This window comes from Formica exsecta, unplaced genomic scaffold (assembly GCF_003651465.1).
Source record: "Formica exsecta isolate Colony F162 unplaced genomic scaffold, ASM365146v1 scaffold201, whole genome shotgun sequence".
In the NCBI taxonomy this organism is placed as follows: domain Eukaryota; kingdom Metazoa; phylum Arthropoda; class Insecta; order Hymenoptera; family Formicidae; genus Formica; species Formica exsecta.
The window spans coordinates 1,676,417-1,698,394 of record NW_021849308.1 but is presented as its reverse complement, the minus strand read 5'-3'; the positions used below and the strand labels follow the sequence as shown (position 1 = coordinate 1,698,394).

The following is a 21,978-nucleotide window of genomic DNA, read 5'->3' as shown; positions in this document are numbered from 1 at the left end:
AAATTTCTGCCTCCAATTAATTTATTCATTGATGTAAAGTTGATCTCTTCAGCAACATCATCTCTTAGAAAATTAGAACATTTGATTCAAATGAGGATTCTCTTCATTTGTACTGTTTGTGGTGTTGTCATGGAGATAACAGATCTTGGCCCAAGAATTTAATGCAACAGAAAGCTTTGTAATCGTATATACATATAACGATTTTAAAGTGTGCGTTTCATCAAAATCGACGAAAAATACAAATTTCTAAATATATAATATGTGGGGATATAGCCATCCGTTAGATCTACAAACTGAGGTGACTCGGAGAGAAGATCGCATTTTAGACAATCTTGAAGTATTGATTGTAGGTGCTGGCGATGCACGACATATCATAAAGACATTAGCATCATCTTATACGCATCCCAATCGAAGTATTATATATCATGTTATTGAACCAACTTTGGAGCAAGTTGCTAGATCGATACTTTTATTGAGCGTTTGTTTAGAGAGAAATCTAGGTATGTATAAATAGCAATGAGTCTATTCTCAATTCTAAGTAGAAGAAAATATAATATACATTGCATAATTACTGGGAAGGATTACAGGAGGCAACCCGATACTACCTGGAGATTTTAGGAAATACTCTTTTAAGGCCAGCTACGGCTAAATATTTAGCAAAATGTACCAAACAGCTGATCGATATTCCGACTAGGACCATTGACTGTCCATGGTTATCGTTGGAAAAATTTAAGCACAAAGATAGAGATAATTTGGAATCCATCTTTAAGTAAGTTAACGCATATAAAAATGTAATATAACGAAGGAATTTGATTTTGAACGATAGAGATACCTTAATGGGTTTTCGAGTATTTATGTAGCATATTTTCTAAGATTTTGGACGCGTGCAACATGCGAAGGAGTCCCCATAATAAACTATTGGGATCGCAGAATTAGAAAATCTCTGAAAACGCGATACGATTGTAAAGAAGGCGTTTTCGATTGGGACTATTATATGGTTTTAAAGCCTAGATGTATTAATAATCTTACAATACAAGAATACAGGTATGCTTGATAAGTGTATAATATAAAAACTGAATGCGCTATTTTAAGTAAAATTATACGATGTCAATATCCGGAAATACAAGATGACATATGTGTTTAGTGAACTATTATTATCATTAATTAGATTTTGGAGAAATAACGGAGTAGCGTTTACTTGGCTCGAAGGTGAACCAGCCAGGAGCAATCCGACTCTGTTAAATAATATAATACAACATGGACCTGGTTTTATACATTATGCGTATTTAGGAGACATCGTAAATGGTCCCTATTTGACTTGGGCTGCCATCAAAGAAAAAGAGGACAAAAAGTAAAAAACACTTTCGATAAAGAAACATTTATTTTTGATAAATTAGGATGAGATAAAATTGAACATTTTAAAGGTTTAGAGCAACCGACATTGCGGAGCGTGAAATAATGCGTGCAATTCACGAGATAAGAACAAGAGAACCGCTGTGCGAGGATTATGTCGGCGCTCATAGAGATGCTTCGATTTTGAATGGCATTATAGTAAGTGAAATGCCAGACATCGAAATAGAAAACGAATCGTGGACAAGTATCAGAGATAAATCTAAATCAGACAAAGAAAAAATTTCTTGGGTGGAAGTATCAAATCATAAGGTGCGTTTTGTATAATTACCACAATAAATCAAGGAATATTTTGTATACAAATTTCATTTTCTTTCTTTCTTTCTTTTTTTTTAGATAATCTTTCATCCTATAACATCGTTGGAGACATTAAAATCTAAATGCGAATACATAAATAGATTTCATCTGGTTTGGATAGCGCACAATATGACAAAGCAGTTAGAAAATCTTGCGCCATTAGCATCGACAGGTGCACCAGTAATTGTGGAATCGCGCAAATATATGGCGGATTTGCGTAAAGAGGATTTGAAAAACTTTACCGAAGAACTGAAAGAGCTCGCACAGAAAAACGGACTTCGTTTACTCCACGATTTTGATTCTAATGAACATATTTTTGCCCGTTTTTGCAAAAATTAAGAAATCAAGCGAGGCAGTTAATATTATTGTAAATATGTATATCTTTCAAATCTTCTCTACTGAGCAAGAATAAAGGAACTCTAATCGATAGTTAAAAAAATATGGATATTCAAAAGAATATCAGTTTTAGACAGAGTTGGAAACATTAAAAATTTTGATCCGAGCAAATGTTGATTAGGATAGTTCCAATCTAACAATAAGTTTCAACAAATGCTTCGATTTTGAATGGCATTATAGTAAGTGAAATGCCAGACATCGAAATAGAAAACGAATCGTGGACAAGTATCGGAGATAAATCTAAATCAGACAAAGAAAAAATTTCTTGGGTGGAAGTATCAAATCATAAGGTGCGTTTTGTATAATTACCACAATAAATCAAGGAATATTTTGTATACAAATTTCATTTTCTTTCTTTCTTTCTTTTTTTTTAGATAATCTTTCATCCTATAACATCGTTGGAGTCCTTAAAATCTAAATGCGAATACATAAATAGATTTCATCTGGTTTGGATAGCGCACAATATGACAAAGCAGTTAGAAAATCTTGCGCCATTAGCATCGACAGGTGCACCAGTAATTGTGGAATCGCGCAAATATATGGCGGATTTGCGTAAAGAGGATTTGAAAAACTTTACCGAAGAACTGAAAGAGCTCGCACAGAAAAACGGACTTCGTTTACTCCACGATTTTGATTCTAATGAACATATTTTTGCCCGTTTTTGCAAAAATTAAGAAATCAAGCGAGGCAGTTAATATTATTGTAAATATGTATATCTTTCAAATCTTCTCTACTGAGCAAGAATAAAGGAACTCTAATCGATAGTTAAAAAAATATGGATATTCAAAAGAATATCAGTTTTAGACAGAGTTGGAAACATTAAAAATTTTGATCCGAGCAAATGTTGATTAGGATAGTTCCAATCTAACAATAAGTTTCAACAATGAATGGATATTTTTTTTTTATTTTTAATGCATTATTTACGAGAATTATGTACAAATATTTAATTTATTGTAATAATTTTTAAATTTTAATGGTTATATTTGACATGTAAAATGAAGATATAATTTATTCTATGAAAAAACTTAATATATGAAAGAAGCCACAAAGAAATATTTTTTTTTATTGCTTTATTAATTATATAATAGTGTTATATTATTATATTGTATTATATATATATATATATATAATACTGTATTATTATATGTATATATACACACAATATTATGCACATAATCTTTCTTTCTATATAGTATAATACAGTTAAATAATCATTATTCCAATAAAATATACAAAATATGTACACAAGTGTTTGTACTTGTCAAATATCTTGTTAAATAATAAATATTATACCTTATATTTCTGTACTAGCTAATTCTTTAGTTATTTCAGATATATTCTGATCTTTCTTTCCCTCTTCTTCAGATTCCACATCACTTTGTGGAAAATCAGAAAGTGCTAATTATAAGAATAGATATATATGATAATGTTAAAATGAAAAAATAGTAACTATATAGAAAAGAGGAAGAATACTCTTACCATGTCTATCTATTTTCTCCTGTCTAGCATCTTTTAGAAAATTATCTTGTACTGCTATCACTTCTTCAGTGTTTGTGCAACGAGCGTACTTTTCCAATAGTTCGCCATTCAGTTTTAAGAATGAGTGTCCCCACCGAAATTTTTCAAGATAGAGCTTAGCTTCATCTGGGAATCCAGTTATAATTAAAGTAGCTGCTATAGCTTCGACACAACTCAATTCACAAGGTTTTCCATAGTTTACTGGATTAGTAGCAACCAAAAATGGCAATATGCGAGAATGAGATGTTCTCATTTTATGAAAGGGAATGTCGTCTATACGCGACCAACTACAATCCACTACTGCACAGCCATGTTTTTGCACTATCTCGCGATCCATTGCTGTCACATACTGTAAAAAAATATTGCGATATTGTACCGAGCACCTGCAATGAGACTGCTGATGTTTTTCTGCTTAACTACCTTATTACCAAGTGGAGTAAGACACAAGCCTGGAAATAGAGTGCCTAATTTCAGTATCTTCATCAAGTTATGTTTTATCAACTGTTTGCCAGTACATTTCTTAGGATCGCAGTGCTTCAGATCCCACATAGCCACGTAGAAAGGTAACGGCCATTCGTCTATTAATTCTGCAAGTTTAAATACATACCTAATGACCGTTACAAAGCCCATTGAATTTCGCAAAATTCATCTAACCTATCTCTTCATTCTCCTTGTCCGATTCCTCCGATTCCCTGTCTATTTTCTGATGGTATCTCTGCTCCTTGCCGAGAACGTACCGGGACCTTTTTTGCAATAATTTGTTGTTCTTGTTCTTTTTCCTGCATCCCGACATTTTTCACTCAACTTGACGAATTGTTTTTTCACTGTACACACTTCACGTAACCCAAGTTGCGTTCTCATCTAACCTAATTAACCTAACCTAACCTAACCTAACATTCATTAACGTCACGTGACATCAGCCACTGAACTAGTGGCTGCGGTCGAGAAGACGCTATAGATATTTCGAAGCATTGCATTAGCCAATCAGGATAAAGAAATCTTTAATCTTTTTATCCTGATTGGTCAATCAAATAGAAGCATCTCTAGCGTCTTTCCGACCGCAGGCTGAAACACATGTTCGGAATATGTGAGTTGCGCATGTGTAATACTGATCAAAAGTATTGATAACGCATGTATATGTGTAATTTGTTGTATCTCTACGCTGATATTTGAAGAAAAATGTCAAGGAAATTGAATAAATCTTGGACTGATCGCAACAGTCTTGCTCCTTTCGAGGATAGGCGTTATATCATTAGTAAGTTATCAAAGATTTTCTGTTTCTTCCCAATTTTGTGAACAATTCTAGATGATTAATTTTATTACGCGCAATTTTCGTGCAACTACCGCTTATAAATGTATTTACATTTTTTCAACAGATCTCGCGGATTCATTAAACTAATTTATCGATACATTAATCTCTCAAATCAAATCTCTTGTATTTCTTTATCTTTTTTTACGCTTAAAGTTATTATTTTTTTAAGATTCTTTGGATAGAAACTTTTTTTCTTACATAAGAAAATCTTTCATATTCATGTACATAACTTACATAAATATTTTCTTTCACATAAATTACACGAATTAATAAAGCAAACTTATGTATAAATAATGACTACTAATTGAAGAAAAAAAATGCCAAATTGGTTTGCAAGTACATATTTTAAACAAAAGAAAAAGCATTTTTGTGCATTAGAAGTATGCACATTGTGATTAATTTAATACAAGTTTTATGCACACTCTATGTAATAAAATATTACAGTATTAATGTCAAGAGTCAATAAGGTGGATTTTATTTAAATGTGCTTTGTATAAACTAAAGCCATTGAAAAATAATATTAAAGATATCTCTAATGTTCAAAGTAACTGCTTCATATCTGAATATATAGCTACTGTTTTGTATAACTTAAATTGTTACTTGTTCATAGGTCATGATGATCATATGGGAAGAAATAATAAAGGAATTAATTTGGGAGAACCCAGACCTTGCATCCAGCCATCATTTAAGATTAGATTTAACAGGTTTTTGGAGAAATCATTTTCTCGAGAAAGAAACAATCCTCCATATGGAAACAGGAACTTCAAAGGAATCCAATTTGGACCTAGATTACAGTTTATAGTTAACAAATGCAATTGGTATAGAATCAGCGTAAGTGATATTTTGTATGCTACGTAATACACATCATATACATTAAGATTTAAGATAAATTTTTTTATGAACTTCTAATATTGTTTGTATATTGCAGATACCATTTGGCCACAAATATAAAAGAGATTATGTTTTAAATTCTCTATTAAGCTACATGGCACCTGAAGTATTCGTTCCAATAATGGTAAATAATTTTCTTCTTTTTAAATTTATATTTTATTCAGTATATATTCAATTATTCAATACATTTATTGATATAATATATTGATAATTATTGAAAAATTCTCATGATAAGTTCTGATATAACTTTGCAGTGAAAGACTAGAAATCTTAAATTACATTAAAATTTAGCAGTATAATATGTTGATTTAAAACTTCTAGTCTTGCACCAGGCATATAAAAATATAATATAAATGAGAAATCATAAATTAACAAAAATTTTCATATCAATCTATACTTAAGAATTTATTTTGATGTAAGAATACAATTAAATCATGATTTTTTTTCTAATGTTATAATTAAATGCAGTTGCAATAAAAGCAAAAACATTAAATTGCATAGAGTAATAGACACATGTATTATTACAATATAATAAATAGAATATATAAAATACAATTACTAAATCTTTGTGACTAAAACCTAAATTTATTTGTAGTATAACATAACGACATACGAAGCCAATTTCTATGTTGATGATTATAAGACAGCAAACGCATTGCTAAATTGTGATCGCAAGATCACAATGGTAGATGGCTTCAAACTACAAGTGAGAGTAAAACCAGGATTTCCACAATACGAGATTAATGACAAATATAAGGAACGACTAAAACAAGTCATATCCAAGAGATACGTGCAAGAAACAAATGCTTTGGATTTGTCAAAATTTCATCAAGATCCTGGTTAGAATAATACAATTACAAAATTATAAGATTAAAAATAATATCGAAAATTACAGTTTATGTGTATGTCTTACAGATCTCGTTGATGATTATTGTTGTGCATTATTCCGTCCTTCAATATTGATGGCTGTGTTAGATATCGTAGGCGAACATATACCAACGTTAGAAGTCTTGAACTTAGAAAGCAATAAGCTGCTTAACATCAATAAACTCAGCGAATTAAATAAAAAATTCTCAAAGTTGAAAATTCTTTACATTGGCGATAACAAAGTGAGTGTATACAAATTGTATATTATATATATCATATCTTCGATTTTATCATATATTTTTACATATGCAGATAAAAGACATCTATCAGATAGATGCTATTAAAGACTTAAAACTGGAAGAACTCAAATTGACTGGAAACCCTGTCTGTAACAAGTATACATCTCAACAAAATGAATACATTTGGTAATATATTATTCCAATATAAATTTTTTTTTATTAAAAAACAGGATTGAGAATAATCTCTAGTATTATTCACAGAATAATAAATCGCAGCAGCAATTATTGCATTTACCTTTGTACTATTTAAAACTAGAGATTTTCAAATAGTTTGATTCCCTAAGTAGCAATTTTAGATATTAAATTAAAAGTGTGAAAAGATTAATAAATGCATGTTTTTTAATATATAATTAGATATTAATCTATAACAAAGAATCTATTTTGGATTACATTACTGCGCAGTTAATTTACTTAATTTTATATTATACCGTATGCACATACTTTAATATCATTTCTTCTGTATTACTTCATAATAAGAAACATATATGTCTGTTATTATACAATTAACATGGAACTCATGGACTTTTCTTTCTCGACCTTATAGCGACATCCGGAAACGGTTTCCAAACCTGCTGCGTTTGGTAAGTATCTTATTATATAAATACACATATTTAAACTATGTACTTTTTCATATGGTACAAATTTCTTTTTGCGTTGTTTGAAAGGATGACACGGAATTACCACGACCAATTGTATTCGATGTGATTGACACTGCAAAAATACCAAAATCACAAAAGATACTTTTTACTGATACGAACGCGCAACAAATCGCGTATCGGTTTTTACAACAATATTTTACGATATTGGATAGCGAGAATCGTCAATTCCTACTTGATGCGTATGACGAACAGGCATACTTTAGTATGACGATAACTGCTTCCTATACTAACAAGTAAGTGTCTACGCAGCGTCCAAAAGAATATTGCATTGTCTCATTGATATTATTTCTTTGTTAAGTATTATAATATATTTTTATAGCTATATATATATATATGTCCAATTGCCATAAAATAAAATTTTTTTCTTGTAGATTAAATCGATAAAACTATGTACTTTTTCATATGGTACAAATTTCTTTTTGCGTTGTTTGAAAGGATGACACGGAATTACCACGACCAATTGTATTCGATGTGATTGACACTGCAAAAATACCAAAATCACAAAAGATACTTTTTACTGATACGAACGCGCAACAAATCGCGTATCGGTTTTTACAACAATATTTTACGATATTGGATAGCGAGAATCGTCAATTCCTACTTGATGCGTATGACGAACAGGCATACTTTAGTATGACGATAACTGCTTCCTATACTAACAAGTAAGTGTCTACGCAGCGTCCAAAAGAATATTGCATTGTCTCATTGATATTATTTCTTTGTTAAGTATTATAATATATTTTTATAGCTATATATATATATATGTCCAATTGCCATAAAATAAAATTTTTTTTCTTGTAGATTAAATCGATATCTCATGAATAGCCGGAATTTATTTAGGATATGTGACACAGTCAAAAGACAGAAATCATTGAAGTATGGTAGATTACCAGTAGTTTCTTTCATATCAGAAATGCCACGAACAAGGCATCTCCTAGATACTTTTACTATGGATATTGCACTTGCTACAGTAAGTTATTATAATGAATGATTTAAATCATATGATGATGATTTGTATATTAAATATTACACAAAATAAAGATTTATATTAATAAAATTTATATTTCTTGTTTATTCACAGCAAACAATGATGTTTATCACAGTAACAGGCTATTTCCAAGAGCTTGATAACAAGGAACAGTCTATTCGCCACTTCAATCGAACATTCATAATTGTTCCGGAAGGTGACGGATACTGTATTCGCAATGAACAATTGCATATTAGTCAGCCATCTGAGGCACAACTGAAGCAACTAAACCAACAGATCCAGCCAAAGACACCGGAGCTGTTGCCTGCTGAGGCAGCGAAATCTACAGATCCGGAATTAAGCAAAGTTGTAAAACAGCAAATGATAGTGGTATTGAGTCAGCAAACAAACATGAATTTGGAATGGAGTTTAAAGTGCTTAGAAGAGATGCAGTGGAACTATGATAATGCATTCTCTGCATTTCAAGAGTTCTTCAAACGTGGTCAAATACCATCAGAAGCGTTTACGAAATGTACATAAGTAAAACAATTCATCACTGTGATAATAATAATATAAAAAAAACGCGCAGAATGGAACTTCTTGTAAAGCATAGAACTTTGTAATACTATTCATGTTTGCTTGTGTTTATATTTTATATTTATATTTTATTAAAACCTGAAGAAAAAGTATTAATATTAGAAAAATGGTACAATTATTTATATGGAATTCGTCTTGTTTCAATTTACATTAACAGAGATGCTTATAAAATACATGCAACCAGAAGTTTGTTAAGAATTACCAGCAGGATTTTGAAGGATGTGATTTTTTTTTTTTTAGGTTGCAATTCTTATGAGTTTTTAATAAACTTCTAGACATATAATATTTATACTATTCAGTGGTACCAATGAAAGTACTTCAAAACTATAAATTTTCTCAATGGAATTATTTATAAAATAGCTTACTATCTGAAAGCTCCTCTATTTAGAAGAAAGTTTACAATAGAGAAACAAACGTTGTGTGAATGAATGCTTAATATAAATGTAATAGAATTATAACAAAACAAAAAAATTTTTTAGGGTATATATGATGAAGTCATTTGTAATAAAACATTCGAAAAACGACGATAACTGATAATACTCTAAAAAAGCAAAACATTACCTACATATATTTTCATTGATGCCATTGTATTGATAAATGAGTACACTTATGGAAATGTACAAATTACTATGGAAACAAAGATTATAAGTGTATCTGATAATAAAACAAGTCGGATTCCAACTTATTTTGAAGAGTGCAAGATAAATAATTTTAATATTTTGTTATAGATTATTTTCTCTTCTTAAATCTTCAAGTTTTGATATATAATATAAAAAATTTTTTTGGACAGTTAGAGTTATTTATATCATATACAGGGTATAAATAAAAATATTGTTAATTTTATGTTAAAATTCGTAGAGCATACATAGTATCTACATAGAGCATTAATAACAAAGATATTTTTTTACATATAAGAAAATTACTAACAGTTCTCTTAATTGCTCCCATGTTATACAGATTTAGCGTTTACAACATACATTACAATTTCTAATATATGTATGTCAATTAATCTTCTCAATTTTTGATATGAAGTATGGTTGAAGAAAGAAATTATATATGTTTTTATACTCATAACATCTTTATGCTATTGATTCATTGACATTATATATATACATATATATAAAGATGACAGATATATTACAGTAAATTTATATTTTAATTAAACTTGCAGATACAAAAAAAAATTAGAAATTTTGCTTACGAAAGATCTTCAATATAGGATTTTATATTTTATAAAATTTTATAAAAAATGATATATTTTATAAAATCCCCTATACTATCTATAAGTAGACTGAAAAAAAATTTTATTTGTATCTGCAAGGAGACTTTTCTATAATTTTCTGACATCACTAGATGTATAGCTAACATAAAAAAACTTTATATCGAAAAGATTAAATTGATACAGTTCTTTTATGCGTTATTTCTTTAAAATTATATTTTTTGGAGATAGAATATTATATTCATGCTCTAATAACATATTAGATCTCACTTGCGCGGATAAGCCAGATGATGTATTTGAGGATCTAAACGCGATAATATATCGGCACTCTATTATACAAAGCGTCTTTTTTAGTAAGTTGATTGAAGAATTCTTTCGTGTCCTGGCCACATTTATTTATCCTCGTCAATAATGCACACTATTTCTGAAACGTCTCCTTTCATTCGTATCATATTCCTCATTATTCGATAATATACGAACGCGTTGATAAAAGTGTTCATTAACAATATTTGTTAGAACACAGAATTTGTTGGAACATATCGAGATTGTTAAAATATACCTCAGAGACGATTTTTTTTACATCCTTGCTATTTTGTTTTATTTTTAATAATATTCTGCAAATATCTCGTGCAAAAAGAAGATCGTCGAAAATTGCAAGCTCAAAATCGCAAGTGCTAGTCGATGCGGTCATATGCAAAAATTCGAACTTTATTGGAATATTTTTACATCCATGGTACACTGTTTACGATAAGCCTGATTTATTTTTATACATATTTAAGTTAAGTATGTTTACAGTTTAGTTTAAAGTAATTGCTTAAATAGTAGGACATTTTCTCCTCTTTTTTTTTTTTCAAGAAAATTTATAAAACTTGAAATTAATACAATTCTTTAGAAAGTAAAATATGTATATATCAAACAATTTCTCGAAATTAATCACTTAACATCCAGTATGTGTGTGTATGTGCGCGGGTTACAAATAGATATTTGAATAATTTTTTATAAATTTAAATAGTGAGATTTACAACTCTTGAATGCGTAAGAATTGTTATGTATATATCAATATAAGAAGAGTTATTTTATATTTATATTATGTGAATATAAATTATTCGGCTGCAATATTCATGGCAAATTCCATTTTTTTAATTTTATACTGTACTTATACTTTACAATGGCTGCGTTTCAATATTCGATATTCACTGCTAGCTAAAAAAAAAAATCTATAGTGCACGTGACATAAACTATAGATTTTCAGTACTGGCAGTGAATATCGAAACGCAGAACGCAGCCAATATATACTGACTGTAAACGTATAGTCGCTGTGATTTACTATCACAGTCTTATAATCCTTTCTTTAAATACATGATATGATGGAGGATTAAAGATATACGAATATATATCTTACTATATACATATACATAATTATAAAAAATGGAAGATTTAATAAAAACGACAGAACACGATTTATATTCGGCAGAAGACGATTCTTTATACATCGCTTCAAAATGTTGGGGACGCATTACGAATGCTGCTATCAAGGTACATGAAATTTTTTGACAATCACATGTTGAGGTTATAAACATGACTTGATACTTGTGTGTTTGCATCATAATATTGTATTCTATACTTAATAAGCATTTTTTTAGACTGGTTATAGAGAAGGAATACAGGACGGAGCGGACTCTGTGCTACAAGAAGGATTTGATATAGGTTATAAAGATGGTTTTGAGACAGCTTTTAAATTGGGAAAATGCAAAAGTCTGGCTACTATTTTATCACCTACTTTAAAACATCCTGCGGATGTAGCCACTGTTCTCGATAAAACTAGACGAGGTGCATGTTGGATATGCAGTGTGGAATCACAAAACAAAACTTCCAATACATATGAGGATATTCAATTTTCCGAAATCCTAAATAATCAGAGAATACACTCTACAGCAGTAATAAATAGGCTACACGAATATTTTGAACCAATCTTAAAGAAATCAGGCATTGAGACTAATATAACTATTTAATTCTTTAAAGTAGACAGATTTTAGCATTTATAACAAATAATATTGGTTAGATAAAAAAAATATTAAAACTACGTAATACTTTTGTAAATACATTATTGTAAAAATTAATTTCCCTATATAAATTTTTATTTAGAAGTTTGAGTAATTATGGACTCAATCATACAGAAAACCATTAATAACGAATGTTTTTATAAGTATAATCCTTCAGGAGAACCTTCTTTCTTTCGATACAGTACACTTTCCTTAGACTTCTTGAAATCGTCGCTAGTAACCTTCATACGACGTTCACGTAGAGCCATTAAACCAGCTTCGGTACATATTGCCTAAACATTTTATACATATTTTAAATAAATAATAAAATAATGAAAAAATAAATTTGTACAAAAACAGGACATAATGCAAGTAACTTTTTAATAGAATTTCTTACCTTGATATCTGCACCAGAGAGATCATCCTTTGCCATGATTAACTCTGCAAGATTCACATCAGGTGCCAAAGTCATTCTGCTCGTGTGAATATTGAAGATTCGTCTTTTGGTTTTTTCATCTGGTAGAGGGAATTCTATTTTTCTATCGATACGACCGGGTCTGATTAAAGCAGGATCTAAGGTCTCTATTCTATTGGTAGCCATAACCACTTTCACATCGCCTCTGCTATCAAAACCTAATAATCAAAAATTCTCGTTTAATATTAAATATGTACTTAAAAAAATATTTTTATCTATTTTGTATTAGAAGTTAACATACCATCAAGTTGATTAAGCAATTCCAACATAGTTCTCTGAATCTCTCTTTCGCCACCACTATTACTATCGTATCTCTTTGTTCCTACTGCATCTATCTCATCTATAAAGACAATAGAGGGAGCATGCTCTTCAGCAACTCTGAAGAGTTCTCTCACAAGCTTTGGGCCATCACCTAGATATTTTTGTATAAGTTCAGAACCAACAACTCTCAAAAATGTAGCTGATGTTTGATTAGCTACAGCCTTAGCAAGCAGTGTCTTCCCTGTTCCAGGTGGTCCATAAAGTATCACACCCTTTGGAGGTTTAATACCCATTTCCTCGTAATATTCTGGATGGGTTAATGGTAGTTCTACAGATTCTTTAATCTCTTGAATTTGAGTATCAAGACCTGGAAACAATAATATAGCCAATTATTCTTTAATATTTTTACATTTAATTTGTTTCAAATGCAGATCTTTTTTTTTTTTTAATTTGTTGAGTTGTTTTTTATATTTAAATTTTAAATTAAATTCCTACTAAAAAAATTTAGTTGAAAGCCTTTTTATATTATTTTTAAAAGCTTCAAACTAAAAATCATGAATGTCTCAACAATTTTAATAAAATATTAATTACGGATTTATCAGAGTATAAATATAGATAAATATATATAATATACCTCCAATATCAGTGTAGGTCTCCTGAGGAGCCTTTTCAAGCTTCATTACTGTAACCATAGGATCTGTATCATCTCCTAACACACCAACAACAGCATGAACTTTATGATTTAGTAACACAGAACAACCAGGTTCCAATTGATCCTTATCCACAAATGACAAGATGGACACATAATGCTCAGAGCCAACTGAAGTGGACACTATTGCATGATTATCATCTATTATTTCTTCCAATGTTCCAACAGACATTGGTGTTCCACGAAGATCGTCCACTTTCGATCTTTCCTCCTCGTTTTTTTCTTCTTGCGGCTTCAAGCGTTCCTGATTCCTGATGAACTCCTCCTCCATCAATAGATAATCTTTTATGCGTTCCAGCTTCAATAATTTCAGTCTACAACGTGTGTGAGGAGTTACTTGAGGCAGTTTCAGAGCTGCGTCTGGTCCTTTAGTACGTCTCTTCTTTTTACCCACTCTCGTGGGAATTGGTGGTTCATATTTCTTCTTCTTATCCTTGTCATCCTTTTTGTCCCCTCCACTACCACCACTACCAGATTGGTTTTGACCCTATTAAAATTTTATTACGTTTATCATATTTAAAAATAGTGCAACACAAAATTTCGTGTATATATCAATAAAAATATATACATTAAATTATTTGAGGAAAATTATAAAATATTCTTTCGAACAATAAATTTTTATAGCAACTATTGCTAATAAACATTAATTTATTATATGACGAGAAATATTTGTTTTACGAACAAATCCAACTGATTTATTACACAAATTTCTTTTATATAAAAATTTGAAAATAAACTAACATTTGAAAGATAGTTATAACCTAAAAAAGTATAAAGTAGTGTAAATGCAAAAAAAATTTAACATTAGCAACAGTAATTATTTTTCATCATGCTAAATAACGGAAACATTGCTTTAGCAATAAATAATAATAGTTCTTTTTTAAAATTTTGACGGACTCACCATTTCTTGTCAACGCTTGACTGTTCCTCGAAAGGGCGAAGTCATTCGCCAAGATTCGACCGTGCGCTGTCGATAGGAGGATATCGATTTTCCCACCATCTCGTTCCAATCGATACCGAATCTCGATTGCGGATAAAATAAATATACAAACAGAAAGAAATCTTCTTTCTGTTCACTTAATAAAATTCTTCAGGTTTACTAGAAAAATATAATAGAATAAAATATATTTAATTTCCAGGCACTAGAACAAATGCATTGCTTTGAGAAATGTGACAATGTCTCAAATCTTTCCTCGTTTCTAAGATTATATTCAAAATGACTTTCTGACATAAATAATAAGGAATTATCGTAAGAGAAATTTAATTACAGTCGTTAGCTAATATTGCATAATATATTAACTATTTATTATTAGCAATGTTCAAAAACTTTTTTAATCCTAGTACTATTGAAATGATACAAAATTCACACAAGATTTAATTAGTGTGCTTTATACGCGTTTCGTCATTAATACACGGAATATCGAATAATATACAACGTATTTTACAATGAGACTAAAGATATTCACACATTTCACGATTCATTGAATATTAACAATATAAAGACATAATCATAAGAATATTGTACAGTGTATCAATGACAAACATTGTTATCAATGCAGCGTATCTTTATTCGTGCAGATTTTCGTCTCAATTTAGTGATATTTCGAAAAATTCATACAGATTTTGGCAGTGTATCCGTTAACGTATCGTTAAATGCCCCACACTTTATGCTACAAAAACACATATATCCCACACTGGTTCCTTTCTTTTATTTAAAAACAATTTTGATCTATACGAGATCGCTAATATCCCGCTTTTCTTAGAGTGCAGAAAAGTTTCCAATGAACAGATTCAGAGATACTCGATATAATGTACAAGTGCAAATTATAATATATCACTGTTGAATTTTTAAAGATCTATTAAATCGCGTTACGTATAATATACTCATGGTCGCAATTCAACAATGCTAAACATTTAGATTGGTGAGATTTTATTTTAGCTTTGATCTACATCTAATAAAGTACTTTCTAGCTCGACTTCCGTCTGCGCTCACATCTCTGCCAAATCAAGCGTGATGCGTACGAAGAGAATAAAAATATGTGTTCGTGGTACCGCGACATTTCGTGCGTAAAACATGACTAACGATATTATGCAATCACATTGAGCGATCGCCGTATCGAAAAATTCCGACAACAAAAATCGTTCAATATAGCTAGGTTAACATAAGTAAAGGCGACTCATTATACTTCCACTGTAAGAATTCAAAATTATAAACATAGGACTAGCATGCTTATCGTTATTTATGACTGCACTTGCCACATTATCCCATGTTCAGCTTATAGAGATTGATAGATTCGAAACGAAACATCGAAACGTTTCTTAACGCTTCAATGATAAGGTTTCCGAAGCGGGAAGACTCCCTGCCGAGAATTTTTATAGACTGTCGCGTCGCGCTCTTACTTATTTACGATGATTATAAAAATTGTCAACACATGCGCGACAAACGTGTGTTCCACGTTATTAAAGGCCAGCCAAAATAATCCTAGGATCTTCTACGGCGTCTTTGATCTTTCTTAGGAACATTACAGCCTCGCGTCCATCGATCAATCGATGATCATATGTTAAAGCTATGTACATCATTGGTCTAATGACAACCTGGGAATATATAAAGTGTTTGTTAATCGACAATGATTTTGCAACAGAAATTATAATTACAAACATTAGAAATTGACGAATCTTAATAAGGATTTCGCTGAGCTTTACCTGTCCCTTAACGGCGATTGGTTTATCGAAGACGCCGTGCATACCGAGAATCGCACTCTGCGGCGGATTAATGATAGGAGTTCCCAACAGCGAGCCGAAAACACCGCCGTTGCTTATCGTGAAAGTGCCGCCATCCATGTCCTCAACGGTGATCTTTCCTTTCCTGGCTTTATCGCCTAAAGCGGCCAAAGCAATCTCGAGCTCGGCAAAATTTTTATTCTCTACACTGCGTAGCACCGGCACGACAAGTCCCTTGGGCGTCGCGACCGCTACGCTAATGTCTACGTAATCTCTATATACTATGTCGGTGCCATCTATTACAGCGTTTACTACAGGTTGATCTTTTAAAGCGTAAGCACTGGCCGCAACGAACGGACTCATGAATCCAAGTTTGATACCGTATTTTTTCGTGAATGCCTCTTGATGCGTTTTTCGAAACTCCATAATGCGACTGTAAATTAATAATGCGACACACGTTAAGTAAAAAATAATATAAAGTATGTTGAATATCATGAATTAGATCTTTAAATACAAATTATAAGCAATATAAAATCTAGGACTTGATCAATGGAATTAATTACCTCATATCAATTTCGTTAAAAGTAGTCAACATAGCATTTGTGTTTTGCGCGTCCTTCAGACGTTCCGCGATACGCAAACGCATTCTGTTCATCTTCACCCGCTGCTCTGTCCTGGTGCCGATTATCTCGCGCGTGTAATCGGCGGGAGGTAGTTGAACTTTCGCGCTTTCCAGCGACTGAAAATACACCGTTCTCGTTAACGTCATAATATTTTTAAAAAGCTAAGCTACATATAATTATTTGTTGTTGACATTTACCTGCGCGTGTTTGATAGCCGCGACCGGCATCGAAGCGATAGGTGCTTGCGGAGGTGGTGGCTTAGCAGCGGGAGGCGGAATCGGTGCTGCCGCGGGTTCCGGCGACGGTGGAGGTGCTGCCGCGCTAGGAGGTGTTGCTGCTTTTGGTGGCGCTGGCGGAGGAGGAGCAGGTGCCGGTGCAGCGGGTTTTGGCGCTTCTGCCGCGGGTGCGGCCGCAGCTCCGCCGCTCGCACCAATGTCGATGGTACATAATTTCTGACCTGGCTTCACGGTATCGCCATCGTTAACGAAGAGTTCTTTTATGACGCCAGGCCCAGGTGATGGAACGGGAACCGAAGTCTATGGATAATTAAATAATTGATAAATAATATTCTTATAATCCTGCGATTATATATTTCTACTTTGTGTTATGATAAAGAAATACGTACCTTGTCCGTTTCGATTTCGCAAAGAACATCGTCTTCCTTGACCTGATCGCCAACCTTCTTCTCCCACCTCACGTCGCCCTCGCTTACACTTTCGGCAAACGCAGGGACTAGAACTTCCTTGATCTCCCCTATATTTAAATAACATAAATTATATAAAAAATAGATTAATTCGAATCTTCATTATATGTGACTTTTGAAAAACATAATTCAGATTAAAAATATTGTACTTACATAACGCTGAAGTTGAATGTATATGTCTCGCTCGATTTACCCAATAACAGTTTGCCTTATATCTTCTACATCTACAGGCAAAAGAACACTTTATGATCTTTCCTACTTTATCTTTGTTCCATTTTTGAAGAATCAAAAACAATTAGCACAGCATCGAAAAACTAAGGTTTCCAGACATATGCGTGTTATTAAACTTCTATACAACAGTACATTTTAAAAGCAAAAATATATATAAATGCAAAATAATGCACACACAATGTTACTTACAATAAAGTTTTGACATTGGGCATATGTTCCGCATGGATAATTACAGTGCGCCCTATAAGAATAATTTGATATAGTTAATAGTTTTCTGTTCCAATGGATTTCTTTCAATCGATATCATTCTTTTCATAGTTGCTACTCTCTCAGTCTTCATTATATCTTGTCTTAATATATCTCCAATTAACCTTACCTTGACTATACAACGATTTCGCGACCTGCAAAAAGAATGAATTGATTTAATTTTATTTCAGCAATGTTGCAAGACACATATTCGACATGACGACAATCTAAAGAAAAGCGGCGGGTTCAGTCAGAAAAACAGACGATTTTAATCTTATGAAATACTCTCTGACACATAAGGCCGAAGATAAAAATAGTCATTGTTCCACTATGAGAGAGAAAGACAAAAAGAGAGAGCACACCTTCGGCCTCGCATCTTCACGATCGAAATAATTAATCACGATATCCACGTGTTCATCGACCAGTCTCGATTAAGGAGACTCCTCGCAGAGAAATTTTTAAATTGACAGATCGCATGAACCGCGAAGGTGTCGTCGAGCGATATGTATGTATGTATATATTATTATGTAATCGTCGTCGCGGTGAGAGAAAAAATTGGAGATGCTTCGACGAATCTCGAAACCGCAATTCGACGAAAGCTCCTCGGCAGTTTAATCTCGGGGAGAGCGGTATAAATATCACAGCAGTCGATCGTGTGTTGCGAAGAGGAATAGAGAAAGCGGGAAAGCCGGAACATCTGCACGTAATCTTACCTTGGCCCGTAACACGCTACTCCGCGTAATTACGCGAGGCGCGAAACGCGAACAGTTGGACAGCATCGCGGCCATCCTACGATAAAGGAAAGCGTGCACTTCGAACGTACACTCGCGCGTCGTCGAGCAAAAATGACACACCGCACACACCGCACGGTTTCTCGCGGTGGAGGGTGGAGGCGGTAAAGTTGGAAGAAGGATAAGGGCTCTTGCACACAGAACGCGTCAACGCGCTACGCGTGCGAAAAAGCGACGCGATAGCCAATCTATTTACAGCTTGTCCGTAAGAGTGAAAGGTTGATTGGCTGGCCCGTCGCTTATTTGTAAGTGTAACGCGTTCATGCGTCCTATGTGCAAGAACCCTAAGAAGAGAAAGAGAGAGAGGGCAGAGTTAGATAACTGACAGCTGTTAAGAAAGGACAGCACTAGGTGCTGTATTTATCAGTCTATAAATTATGTTTTATTCTCAAAATCACTTGGATCTGTTTGTTTTTCTGTAACAATATTTGTTGAGGTTTCTACACGTAGAATGAAATAAATGCAAATATATATTCGAGTTTTGGAAAGAAAAAGGAAAAAAATAAAGTGCAGCAAATATAGCTGAAAAACATCTGATTTGTAATAGGAATTAAAGCTGGTATAATTCCATTGAATTGAATAATATTATTGTAATACACACACACAATAATAATGTATCGCTAAAGTAAGATAGCACAATTATCTTGCAGATATTAATTATTTTTTTGCAATGTAAACTTTTTTTTCTACCTCCTTGTATCTTTGGCGAATAGTGAGGTTTCTACACGTAGAATGAAATAAATGCAAATATATATTCGAGTTTTGGAAAGAAAAAGGAAAAAAATAAAGTGCAGCAAATATAGCTGAAAAACATCTGATTTGTAATAGGAATTAAAGCTGGTATAATTCCATTGAATTGAATAATATTATTGTAATACACACACAATAATAATATATCGCTAAAGTAAGATAGCACAATTATCTTGCAGATAGTAATTATTTTTTTGCAATGTAAACTTTTTTTTCTACCTCCTTGTATCTTTGGCGAATAGTGTTGCTTATCCATGTAGATAATTTTTTATTGTAAATCTCCTCAGAAATACATGTGACAGATAGTGCGAACACAGTCAGTTTTGCATGTTCAATAAATTCTGTTGTGATCTCTTCCGGTATCTTTTGAAATTTTGTATCAAAATAAGGATATCCAGTAACATAAACATGATCAAAAGGTTCAATTTTTTTACCCAATAGACCACTGTTTGTTTCCAACCACCATTTGTTTTCCAGTATCTATTATTAAAAATAATTATTGTATTATATATCTATACAGTTGCAACAAATAATCTTTCCAGTAATATGCTTTTCTATTGTATTTAGTTTCAATAGTATAAGTCCTATTAATAATCAACAATGTATAAAAGTAAAAATAACTGAAATATGTGAGATAGTTCATTATATACATGAAACCTAATGATTTGATGACTTGCATTCATATACATAATTGTTCTCAAACTTACAGCTACATCTTGTAAGGGTGTATTACATGGATAAGTGAACTCTGGACGTGTTTCAGGAAATTTCTTTGGATAATTTTTGACTATTTTTGTTTCTCTTAACGTTTCAGCTTGGTTCCTGTACTTTTCATCAATCTCCTGTCGTTGTTTCAATAGAAACAGATATTGTTCCAATTTGTAATTAATCTCTACCACTCCTGTTCCATCCTCAACTGCAATAAGACTGCAGAAGTTTAGATATCTCTTCTTGTTCATTATTAAAATTATCATTTATCATGCCTCTTGCCTTACTTGTTAAAAACAAATTATTGACATTGCGTTTAACATTTGTAACAATTCCAACTAGCTCAATTTTACGTACTTTAATATAAGGCATATTGAACGGATGAAAATGTACATAACGACCTTCTTTATAAGGTACTAATCGATATAGCTCCATAATGAGCATTGGTATGTTTAATGTCATTCGTGAATCTGAAATAACAAATTTATTGAAAAACATTGTTATATTCGGGCAAATGTAAATCCTAGCTATATAAATATTTCATTATATTTCATCCTTACCAGCATTGACATTAATACCAGGCCATTCTTTTTCTGATGAAAAGGATTTTTGATATTCATCATATTCCTCTTTACTGAAGGCAACAATGCGATTTACTATTTTTTTATCAGACATTTCGCTAAAATAACAAAGTCTAATTACGCAAATTTGACATTCAAATTTAATCTCTCAAGATGATGAATATGAAAATATATTTTTTTATAGTTAGAATAATATTCGCTTATAAAAGAAGCGTTTATTAGTGAAATAATTAACAAAGTAATTCAAAACATCTATACATGAAAGACCGCAAACGAAACTCCCGCTAATTTTATATTGGAGTTTTTGCTTGTGAATCTTAAAGAAAATCTGCTGTTAATTAAATCAATATTAAATTCTAATATTTGTACTAACACTATCTATTTAATATCGCAAAATTTGTTAATTTCTTTTAATCTCCTTTTTCTTTAATCTTTTTCGTCAAATGCAAATGCCAAATTGTAGATCTGTCTTTGACTCGTTTTGCACTCATTCTTCAAAACTTTTTGCACTAGAGATGGGATGAATGTATATTCGCGTATTGAAAGGAGAGAAAGAGCGAAGAAAAGAGTGCAAACATAAACGAGACAGTCCCAGATTCCAGTCAGTAATTCTAAATCATGATACATGAATATCTAGATACGATGCGCTCGATCGAAAATATCTTGAAGCGCGTTCGATTGACCAATCAGAGCAAAGGAATCTTT

The 21,978-nt window shown here is 31.9% G+C and overlaps 7 protein-coding genes and 1 long non-coding RNA gene across 13 annotated transcripts; 4 read left to right on the top strand and 4 right to left on the bottom strand.

Annotated features, from left to right (window-relative positions):
• The first annotated feature begins 123 nt into the window (after positions 1-123).
• LOC115234730 (dynein assembly factor 3, axonemal) lies at positions 124-3,402 on the top strand. 2 transcript variants are annotated; one of them, XM_029806033.1, is made up of 7 exons: positions 124-500; positions 580-769; positions 874-1,044; positions 1,169-1,351; positions 1,425-1,525; positions 2,257-2,393; positions 2,478-3,402. In XM_029806033.1, exons 1-7 carry the CDS (start codon positions 260-262, stop codon positions 2,775-2,777), a joined length of 1,323 nt encoding a protein of 440 aa, XP_029661893.1. In that variant the 5' UTR covers positions 124-259; the 3' UTR covers positions 2,778-3,402. The 2 variants fall into 2 exon arrangements, with proteins under 2 accessions (XP_029661893.1, XP_029661894.1); XM_029806034.1 differs by lacking the exons at positions 2,257-2,393; positions 2,478-3,402 and adding an exon at positions 1,747-2,235 and having other exon boundaries at positions 1,425-1,662.
• Positions 3,244-4,515, bottom strand: LOC115234735 (ribosome biogenesis protein TSR3 homolog). The gene is made up of 4 exons (XM_029806044.1): positions 4,276-4,515; positions 4,042-4,208; positions 3,583-3,970; positions 3,244-3,501 (listed from the first exon to the last, which is right to left on the bottom strand). Exons 1-4 carry the CDS (start codon positions 4,412-4,414, stop codon positions 3,398-3,400), a joined length of 798 nt encoding a protein of 265 aa, XP_029661904.1. The 5' UTR covers positions 4,415-4,515; the 3' UTR covers positions 3,244-3,397.
• Positions 4,516-4,711: 196 nt separating this feature from the next.
• Positions 4,712-10,769, top strand: LOC115234727 (nuclear RNA export factor 1-like). Its single transcript, XM_029806030.1, has 10 exons — positions 4,712-4,876; positions 5,544-5,764; positions 5,862-5,948; positions 6,420-6,663; positions 6,740-6,933; positions 7,004-7,116; positions 7,535-7,571; positions 7,656-7,882; positions 8,451-8,619; positions 8,731-10,769. Exons 1-10 carry the CDS (start codon positions 4,801-4,803, stop codon positions 9,154-9,156), a joined length of 1,794 nt encoding a protein of 597 aa, XP_029661890.1. The 5' UTR covers positions 4,712-4,800; the 3' UTR covers positions 9,157-10,769.
• Positions 10,770-11,425: 656 nt separating this feature from the next.
• LOC115234737 lies at positions 11,426-12,639 on the top strand. Its single transcript, XM_029806046.1, has 2 exons — positions 11,426-11,968; positions 12,076-12,639. The coding sequence occupies exons 1-2, from the start codon at positions 11,861-11,863 to the stop codon at positions 12,442-12,444; spliced, it is 477 nt and encodes a 158-aa protein (XP_029661906.1). The 5' UTR covers positions 11,426-11,860; the 3' UTR covers positions 12,445-12,639.
• LOC115234729 (26S proteasome regulatory subunit 4) lies at positions 12,549-14,957 on the bottom strand. The gene is made up of 5 exons (XM_029806032.1): positions 14,821-14,957; positions 13,845-14,406; positions 13,191-13,577; positions 12,872-13,107; positions 12,549-12,767 (listed from the first exon to the last, which is right to left on the bottom strand). Exons 1-5 carry the CDS (start codon positions 14,821-14,823, stop codon positions 12,633-12,635), a joined length of 1,323 nt encoding a protein of 440 aa, XP_029661892.1. The 5' UTR covers positions 14,824-14,957; the 3' UTR covers positions 12,549-12,632.
• Positions 14,958-15,292: 335 nt separating this feature from the next.
• On the bottom strand, positions 15,293-19,278 carry LOC115234728 (dihydrolipoyllysine-residue succinyltransferase component of 2-oxoglutarate dehydrogenase complex, mitochondrial). Its single transcript, XM_029806031.1, has 9 exons — positions 19,157-19,278; positions 18,574-18,598; positions 18,387-18,438; positions 18,120-18,190; positions 17,889-18,016; positions 17,461-17,799; positions 17,204-17,379; positions 16,623-17,073; positions 15,293-16,514 (listed from the first exon to the last, which is right to left on the bottom strand). The coding sequence occupies exons 1-9, from the start codon at positions 19,229-19,231 to the stop codon at positions 16,380-16,382; spliced, it is 1,452 nt and encodes a 483-aa protein (XP_029661891.1). The 5' UTR covers positions 19,232-19,278; the 3' UTR covers positions 15,293-16,379.
• Positions 19,279-19,599: 321 nt separating this feature from the next.
• LOC115234734 lies at positions 19,600-21,878 on the bottom strand. Of its 5 annotated transcripts, none has more exons than XM_029806043.1 (5): positions 21,253-21,367; positions 20,980-21,162; positions 20,692-20,900; positions 20,204-20,464; positions 19,600-19,924 (listed from the first exon to the last, which is right to left on the bottom strand). In XM_029806043.1, the coding sequence occupies exons 1-5, from the start codon at positions 21,365-21,367 to the stop codon at positions 19,892-19,894; spliced, it is 801 nt and encodes a 266-aa protein (XP_029661903.1). In that variant the 3' UTR covers positions 19,600-19,891. The 5 variants fall into 5 exon arrangements, with proteins under 5 accessions (XP_029661903.1, XP_029661902.1, XP_029661900.1 ...); XM_029806042.1 differs by having other exon boundaries at positions 19,608-19,934; positions 20,214-20,464; XM_029806038.1 differs by lacking the exon at positions 19,600-19,924 and adding an exon at positions 21,647-21,878 and having other exon boundaries at positions 20,171-20,464; positions 21,253-21,371.
• LOC115234739 lies at positions 19,609-20,152 on the top strand. The gene is made up of 2 exons (XR_003883951.1): positions 19,609-19,670; positions 19,952-20,152. It is a non-coding gene; the product is annotated as an uncharacterized LOC115234739 (long non-coding RNA).
• Positions 21,879-21,978: the final 100 nt, after the last annotated feature.